Raw genomic sequence first — 9,607 nt, forward strand, 5'->3', positions numbered from 1 at the left:
TATATATAGTTGTTGTTGTTAAGTGCCGTCGAGTCGGTTCCGACCCATAGCTACCCTGAATAGGGTTTCTGAGGCTGTAAATTTTTACAGGAGCAGAAAGCCTCATCTTTCTCCCACGGAGCACCTGGTAGTTTTGAACTGCTGACCTTGGGGTTCACAGCCCGATTCATAACCACTACGCTACCAGAGCTCCATATATATATATGTTGTTGTGTGCCGTGGAGTCGATTCCGACTCATAGCGACCCTACACAGGGTTTCCGAGACTGTAAATCTTTACGGGAGCAGACCGCCTCATCTTTCTCCCACAGAACCGCATATATATATATATAAAATGTTGCTGTTAAGTGCTGTTGAGTCAGTTCTGACTCTTAGCAATCCTATGTAAGGTTGTCAAGGAGTGACTGGTGAGTTGAAACCACCAACCTAGCAGTTCAAATTGATCTTGTGGTACAGTGCTTATTCTACAGCACCACACCAGGAGTCCATTTCTATCTCTGTCTCTTATGTAGGTCAAATTAAGTAGTAATCAAACAAAAAATATCCAAATGGGGAGTAGATGTATCCCAGAGTATTTTTGTTGATCAAACTTTATCTTTTTTGTTTTAGTATCCTCTGAGTTGTTTCTAGTTGCTTTCTTTTTGTTCTGTATCAATATGTATTGCACCCCATTGTGACAAACAGAAACTAAACTTAAAGACCCCCCTTTACTATTACAGTGGGAAAATGGAGGTGAAAGTCCAAGTGAATTTCTCAGGGTCATGGCTAGACAATGGTAGGGTTAAGATAAGAATCCAGGGCTCTTTGTTTATGTGTTGGTGTATGGAAAAAGGCATCTATTCATTTTACTCATTTAGTATAAGAAGACTAGCCCAGGATCTTCTATTTACGAAGAATGTGTCACTGAAAAATATCAGCATGAAATTCTTCTTTCCACTAAAAGAACATTATTGAACAAAAGTAGAATTTATTTAGTAATAATTCATTAAATAGTTATATAGCTCAAACTGCTTGGGAATTATTTTGGGAAATAAAATGTTTTCTCCTCTATTATTTGCTTCTTAGGTTAAATTCACCTAAAATTTTACGTGTCTATGGTGGCATTTTAAATCAATCAGAAATAAAAGATGATACACTTTCCTTTGGGGTTCAAGAAATAATAATTCATGATCAATATAAAATTGCAGAAAGTGGGCATGATATTGCCTTGTTGAAACTTGACACGATAATGAATTATACTGGTATGTTGAATTTTAATTGGAAAGTTTATAAATAATGGCCACTACCTCCATCATATTCATGGTGGTGGTGGTGGTGGTGGTGGTGGTAGTGTGCCGTGGAGTTGGTTCTGACTCATAGAGAACCTACATACAGTTTCTGAGGCTGTAAATCTTTACAGGAGCAGAAAGCCTCATCTTTCTCCCACAGAACTGCTGGTAGTTTTAAGCTGCTGACCATGAGATTAGCAGCTTGACTTGTAAACTGACAGAGTATTAATCTCTCTCTATGTTATTTTCATGAAAAGGGAAAGGGTTTGGAGAACTGGCTTTCCAATGCTGTCACTGAACTTCTTTCTTGATTATTGAATCTTATGAGGGTTTGTTTAAAGACAGAATGTTTTATCTAAGTTTCTTTGGATGCACAGAATAACATATTAATTTTGTAATATATTAGAATATGAAAGATGAGTATGTCTAATACTTCTCTTTTAGGTAGGAGGGAATTGAAGGTCAGAGTGGTTGAGCAATTTGTTCAGAGCCACAAACTATTTAGAGTAATGGAAATTGACAAGAAGGGGTGTGACTTATCTTCTTCTTGTCCCTAGTCCTGTGATGTATTTTACATAGTACTGTACAGGGATGGAAATGTATGATAATGACACAAAGAATGAATATGATAATTAGAGAAGTCACTAAATAATGTAAGGTGAAAGACAAGAGTCTTTCCTGGAAAATAAGATCTATTTTGCTTCTGAAAACTAAGCCATGATTTTTAAAATTTAGAATACCAACGGCCCATATGTCTACCTTCAAAAAGTGATCGAAACATCATATATACTGATTGTTGGGTGACTGGATGGGGCTACAGAAAATTACGAGGTAAAAACTGATGTTTAATATACAATTTGTCCTAAAGATAAAGAACAAGTTTGACCATAGCATTTTCTGATATTTCAAGCCATCCAGAAATATTTCTTGATATTTCAAGTCAGTAGAACAACATTGTTCAATTGCAGAAAATGTATTGATGAAGACAGAAGGACAATAAACCCCGCAACTGATGATGATAGTATGCCTGCTTGATTACAAATCTTAAATATTACTGTTGTTGTTAAGTGCCGTAGAGTCAGTTCTGACTCATAGCAATCCTATATAGGGCTTCCTAAGAGAGTGGTTACTAATCAGGCTGCAAACCGCAAGGTCAGCTGTTCGAAACTACCAGTTGTTCCGCGGGACACAGATGAGGCATTCTGCTCCCCTAAAGATTTACAGCCTCAGAAACCCTGTACAAGGTCGCTATGAGTCAGAACTGACTCCATGGCACATAGCCAGCCAAGAGAGGTTGGTGAGTTTGAACCACCAACCTTGTGGTTAGCAGTCCTGTGTTTATCCTCCAGCACCACAGCAGGACTCTACATCTCTTTAAGACCAAAAAACAAACTCACTGCCATGAAGTTGATTCCCAGTCATAGTGACCCTATGTTGCTATTGTTGTTGTTAAGTGGCCCTCCAGTCAGTTCCAACTCCTAGTGACCCTGTATAGGATTTCTGACAGCTGGTGGACTTTGTGGTTAGCAGTCCAATGCTTATCGTAGTGACCAGATAGGGCAGAGTAAAATGCCTCCATAGAATTTCCAAGGCTGTAAATCTTTACGGAAGCAGGGTGGCTCATCTTTCTCCTGAGGAATAGCTAGTGGGTTCAAACTGTGGATCTCTCAGTTAGCAGCCAAGCACTTTGACCACTGTACCACATATCTTTAAAAAGTAATCATTTTAAATGGAATTTAATGTGAAACTTGCTAGAATCTTGGTGTGGCGCTGTGGGTTAATGCGCTGGACTGCAGGGTCAGTTTGAACTGCAAGGTCAGTGGTTCAAACTCACCAGCCGCTTCCCAGAAATCCTATACAGGGTTGCTATGAGTCAGAACTGACTCAATGACACTTAACAACAGCAACAACAATGTGAAACTTAACACTTTTCATTGAATGTTCTAATTTGTTATCTGATTATTTTCCATGGGAAGTAATTCCAGTTAGAACAAAAATTAGTTTTTTAAATTTAATTAATGTTAACAAAATAATTATTGATAGTAGCAATAATGCCATCTTTATATTCTGTAATTATCATAAAAGTTATATGAGGTATTTTTCTTTCAGAATAGTGTATTGAGTTGTTATATATATATATATACACATATGTGTATAAAAAAAAGAAGTTATTCAATTGATAAACCAAAAATTATAAATATATGTGCATAAATGTTTTCCAGGAAAAATAGAAAATACTCTCCAGAAAGTTAAAGTTCCATTGGTAACAAATGAAGAATGTCAAACACGATACAGAAAGCATAAAATAACCAATAAGATGCTCTGTGCTGGCTATAAAGAAGGAGGAAGAGACGCTTGTAAGGTAATACTGTTCTTAATAATGGAATATGCTCAAGTAGGAATGTTAATTACATTTTAAAAAGAATTCTTTTGCTAATGAGCAGGGAGCTCACTACATGTTACTCTCCTTACACTGAGATCTAAAATGAATCTAGTTACTGTCAACTGGATTCTGACTTCTGATGATTCTAACGTCACAGTAGAACTGTGCTCCATAGGGCTTTCAATGACAGAGTTTTTTGGAAAAAGATCATCAGACCTTTCTTTGTAGGTGCATCTTTGTGGACTTGGACCTCTAAACTGCTGGTTAGTAGCTGAACGCATTAATGTTTGTACCATTCAGAAGGATTCCATAGAGTTGATGTTGTTTTTGCTGTTAAGTGCTGTTGAATCGGTTCTGACTCATAGTGACCCTACATAGGGTATCTAAGGAGCAGCTGACCTTGCTGTTAGTAGTACAGTGCTTATTCCACAATACCACACTGTAATGGGTAAAAAGTGTTTAGTCTGGCTCTTTGAAAATGATTTAAAGGTCAAGACAGATTTTTAGGTGCAATTACTATGATTAAAATGCTCATTTATGATGGGAAACATCTGAACTGACCCTTGAGCCTTTTCTTTTCTTATAGGGAGATTCTGGCGGCCCCCTATGCTGTAAATATGAAGACGTCTGGCATTTGGTGGGTATCACGAGTTGGGGTGAAGGCTGTGCCCAAAAAGGGCAGCCAGGCGTTTATACTAATGTGGTTGAGTATGTGGACTGGATTTTAGAGAAAACTCAAGCAGCATGAAGAAGTTCCTAGGTGCCATTTGGCTCCGTGAAGGGCAAGCCAGATTATCCCCTTTGATTTCACTGAAGAAAAACCTGTGCCATCATTTTCACTCACAGATAGCAGTGCCAGTGAGACACTCACAAATTGGAAGGGATTTTATATTCATGAGAAAATTTTGAAAGAAAGCATACTGTCGTTTTCAAAGCTCCCATTGTATAGCAATTATGGTGTTTCCAGAATCCAGTCTTCTGTTTTTTTATTATACTTTAAGTGAGACAAATAAATAAGACTATATTTTTGAAGACTCATACAGAGGCCACAATACCGGAAAAGAATCTAGTAGAGTGCCAAGGGATTAGGCAGAACTATGAAAAGATACCACTGTAAAAGGATTTGTTAAATGGCCAATGAGAACTGGATGAATTGACCTAGGACACTCATCATCACATTTCAAGAAACTCTGCCGTGACATTATAACATTTCTTTGAGAAAAAGAAGGATTTTAATTTGATGGTGGTTTTTAGAATACATAGGAATTCTTGTCCATTTGATATTTAATATGTTTTAAAACTTATTTTGACTAAACACAGGCTGAGTATAGAAGCAGAATCCAGACTGTACTGTCAGAAAGGATTGATAATTCGCATGAAGTTGGACCTTAGATGCCCTTGCCTAGGAAGCTATTTGTGCATAGATTGCTGATGTATTTGAAGTGGTTTTGACTGGACAAGGGTGATGGACATAGGGGAGCAAGCTAAAAGCCCCTTGTCTTAGACAAGCTGTCACTGTGAGGATGGTTAACAAAGAGTATGAAAGTGGATGTTTTAGACAAAAATCAATATGAAGTACATCTGTACTTCATGGGGGATCAAAACAATTTGGGAGCAAATGAATGGTTAGAATAGAGTCTTCAGCATTTCTAAAAGAGTTTCCTATGTTCTAAATACTGGGGTGCTCTCATTAGTACATGTATTTATTGGTTATTATTTCTGATTATATTGTAATAACTTGGAATTTGGATTCTCTCCACAATAACTCTCTGTACCATACTATGTATTTAGTATGAAAAATCTTTACTGTGGGCAATTCATGAGCCAGTGATGTGATAGTATCACACTGAGCTTTGGGGATGCAGTGATGAGCAAATAGACTTTGTCCCTACTTTCATGAAGCATCAATCCAGTTATCATGAAAAACAGAAATAAAATAATCACACAGAATATATAATTTCATGCTGTGGTAAGTGAGTCATTCAGGTTTTTATAAGACGGGAAGGGAAGAACATTTTGGTCAGTTTCAAAGACGGGGGGGGAAAATGGAGTTTGTCTTCAAGAAGACAGAACAGGAAGACAAACACAAAACAAGAAAACAAACTAAAACACCAAAAACGAACCAAAACAATAACTTAAGATATACCTGACTGTAAAGGTACAAAGGGGGCCACATCATAAATGTTTATTAACTCAGGCAAGACTGGAACTGAACATTAGAATGCCTTTTTGATTATCAAATAATAGCAATAATAAATAATGTTTTATTATGTATTTCTTACTGTAGAAGTCTTGAGGTAATGCTAGACATATACAAATTTAGGATGTAATTCCAGATAAGAAGAGATGTTTCTGTAAAGGCTTTCCTATGAAATATTTGCGGAAAAACACATTTTAGTTTTGTAATATTTAACTTTGCATAATGTCTTAATGTGGTGCCATAGGATAAGGTTTCGATCACAAGATCGGTTTGAATTTCAACGTTGGTGGTTCAAATTTATCAACCACTCTTTGGAAACCCTATGCAGTATCACATTGAGTTGGAACCGACTTGATGGCACTTAACAACAACAAGAAGCTAATTTTCAGGAGTCCTGATGTGGCACTGTAGAATGAGCATTGGACTGCTAATCACAAGTTGGCAGTTTAAACCCACCAACAGCTCCTTGGAAACCTTATACAGGGTTTCTATGAGTTGAAACCAACTTGACGGCATTCAACAACAAGTTAATTTCCATGATTTATAAATGAAAACATTGTTGTTTTAATTTCATCTGTCTAATATCACAGTGATTTTGTAGGATAAACAATGTACTTCAAACCACAAGGTCAGCTGGTCAAGCCCACCAACTGTTCTGAGGGAGAAAGTTGAAGCTTTCTGCTCCCACAAAGATTTACAGCTTTGGAAAATCTATATAGAGTCATTTTGAGTCAGAACTGACACAAGACCACTTAACATTTACCTATTTTCTTAGACAAATGTGTAGAGACTGAAGTTCATGAGCAGTTACCAGTGGCAGGAATGGGGCAGAGTGGGGGAAGGAGGAGCCACTGTTAGGAAGCTGTGAGTGTTTATGTGGATAAGAAATAAGAAAGATGGTGGTTAGCATGATTAATGTAATTGATACCTCTAAAACTTTCATCTGAAAAGTGTTTGATTGAAAACTATTGTGTTACATATATTTTATGACATAAAAAGCAATTGCAGTAATACAAGAAAAGTCTATTTTTAAAATGAATTTGATTCAAAGAAATGTTGTTGACAACTTTTGATAAAGCTGCTCTTGTTCTAATGAGCGGTACTCATGGATGACAGTGAGGAGGCCTCTCTCGACCCTCTCCAGGACCCAGTTGTTGTTGTTAGGTGTCCTCAAGTTGGTTTTGACTCATAGCCACCCTGTGCACAACAGAACAAAACACTGCCCGGTCCTGCACTCACCTCACAATTGTTGTTACATTTGAGCCCATGGCTGCTGCACTCTGCCAAGCCATCTCATTAGGGGTCTTCCCCTTTTTCACTGACCCTCCCCCTTGCCAATCACCTAGTAAATTGCTGTTATCACAAACTCCAAAGATTCAACCTAAATTTTGGGATAAGAATCATATATGACTAAACAGTTTAAGAAATAATTGTACATGTTTTTAAAAACACGCTTATTTTATAAAAAATAATTGTTTAGAGACGTAGTCACCAAATCTTTTAAAACGGATTAAATTTATTTTAGTTTTTAAATGAAATGAAGGAAAAATTACAAAATAGTTATCATTGGTTTTATTTGTGACATTTGAGATATGAAGCAAATGCTGATTTATTGTTGTTAAGTGCCGTGGAGTCGGGTGTAACTCATAGCAAACCTGTATAGATTTCTGAGGCTTTAAGTCCCGTGGAATGGCTGCCACTCTCGAACCATGGACCTTGTGGTTTGCAGTCCAGTGCTTATTGCAAATGTCCTTTACTATACAAAATAATGAGAGTTGGGTATAAAGGTTTATCTTTCTAAAATGAACACATTATTATTAAGTGTCATTATCCTCTGAATTTTCATATCTGGGTATGTGAATGACCACTTGGAAAGTTTTTAAAAAGAGCTTTTGACTTGAGTTACAACTAGAAAATACTGAGTTTTATTCTTCATAAAGAACTGTTTATTTTCTAAAACAGAGACCCTGCTTTGTTTACCATTTTAATCAAAAGTCAAATATTAAACAAAAGAATATTTAACACAAAGACTACATTTGTAAAGAATATTCTTTACAAAGAAAGCATTTTCCACTATATATAATCTACTTTTGACCTGACCTATTATCCTGCTCCTTAAAGAATTAGAGAAACTGTGACTATTTTCATTTAGGAGAATGTCTCCATCTGGCTGTACTCAAACATGTTTCTCTGTTTCTTTTATTGTGAATTATGTGATAGTTTACATGGGAGAACATTAGCTTTACATTCATCCTATTGTATATCGTTTTGTTGCCATGATTACAATCCCCTGCATGCATCATCAAACAACCAAAGAGTATACCCCATAAATCTGCCCCTCAGTCATCAGCACACAGCCCCTCTCCCTCCCTGAGTCCAGAGTCCCCAGTGCTCCATCTCTGGCTTCACTCTTTCTCTGGGTAGGGTCCCCCACTTCGCTCTTCCTCCCTGATGGTCCCAGGGACCTCCGCTCCTGAACTACAAAGTCAACCACTCCCCTCCTTTTGCCACAAAATGTCTACCTTTATATTTCTAACCCTCACTGTCAGTCCTGATAGTAATTATTCACTATTTTACCACAAGAGACCTATCCCCATCTCCTTTCATCAGCCCTGCCCAGCCAGATTGGATACTACTCAGTGGAGATTCTACCTTCCTCCATGCCCTCTAGATATAGGCTCCCTCTTGAAAGCTTGTAAGCCAGTCACTTCTTGCCTTTGTAGCCCTCCCCCCGCCCCACTCTATTTTGGGTAGCCAATGTCCAAGTTGCCCATCCTTGTCTACCCTGTGTATCAAGGGGGTGAGAATGAATCTCTTTTTCTTGTCTGAGTTATACATTGTCTAATACTGCTTCATGCTGCCCTCTCCTTTGCATGTCTTACAGCAGTGTCAGTCACAAAGAGTGTTTCGTTTCCTTTTCCTCATGTGAGACAATGTTCATATTCTGGTTGACAGTCTCCCAAAGTTCATATTGAGAGAATTTAACAAAAGCACTGATGTTTCAGCTCCAGCTCCAGCTCCAGGGAATGGTGTTGCTTATTGTTGCAGTAGTTTCACAAGATGTCTGTGAAGCCACCTGTTCTCTGGAGAAGGCTTTCTCTGTGCCACGCAGAGATGGCGGCCATGTAACCACTGCTTTCCTGTGGTGGCCTAGTGAGCTCTATCCTGACTCTTGGCGCCATTTCCCTCATGTTGCAAAGATAGCATTCATCAATCAGCACTCGAGCAAGCATGTCGCTTTCCTTTTAGGGAGAATGTCTCTGCCTTTTCCAAGACTGTCCCATAAATTAAATACAATGAGTACATTTCTCATCATGAGAAAGAAAGAATGAATGTGAGTATTTTTGATAACTCTTAACAATTATTTCTTTAATTTTGCCACCGCGCTGAATCTCTATGCTTCCTCATATTCAGAGATTCTACTTTCTTCCCAGTGTTGGAATAAGGAAAGATCAATCAAGATAATTTATAAAACAGAACTCTGACAAATATAAAATACTACAAATATAATTTATTGTCATCCATTAATTCAGACTTTCAAAGAACAGACTAATTTTAACATGTCTCACACAATAATGGGCATAACTCGATAGCACCTAACAACAACAACTTCACACAAAATTATTGTAAATATAATAGTACATGTTGGAGTTCCCAAATAGAGATCAGAACTGGCTGTGTGTTTGTTTTATTTGTTTTACCTAGAGAGGTGTCAATAATTATCTTTTATCTACTAAAGCAGCTTTTTTTTTATTGC

General features: G+C 37.4%; 1 protein-coding gene across 1 annotated transcript in view; it reads left to right on the plus strand.

Annotated features, from left to right (window-relative positions):
• Positions 1–4,398, plus strand: part of F11 (coagulation factor XI) — a 68,071-nt gene extending 63,673 nt beyond the window's left edge. Inside the window, exons 12-15 of the mRNA XM_006834455.1 lie at positions 1,065–1,240; positions 2,003–2,098; positions 3,490–3,629; positions 4,237–4,398. Coding sequence (XP_006834518.1) covers positions 1,065–1,240; positions 2,003–2,098; positions 3,490–3,629; positions 4,237–4,398 — 574 coding nt within the window. The remainder of the gene's footprint in view (positions 1–1,064; positions 1,241–2,002; positions 2,099–3,489; positions 3,630–4,236) is intronic.
• Positions 4,399–9,607: the final 5,209 nt, after the last annotated feature.

This window comes from Chrysochloris asiatica, unplaced genomic scaffold (genome assembly GCF_000296735.1).
Source record: "Chrysochloris asiatica unplaced genomic scaffold, ChrAsi1.0 scaffold00011, whole genome shotgun sequence".
NCBI classification, from domain to species: domain Eukaryota; kingdom Metazoa; phylum Chordata; class Mammalia; order Afrosoricida; family Chrysochloridae; genus Chrysochloris; species Chrysochloris asiatica.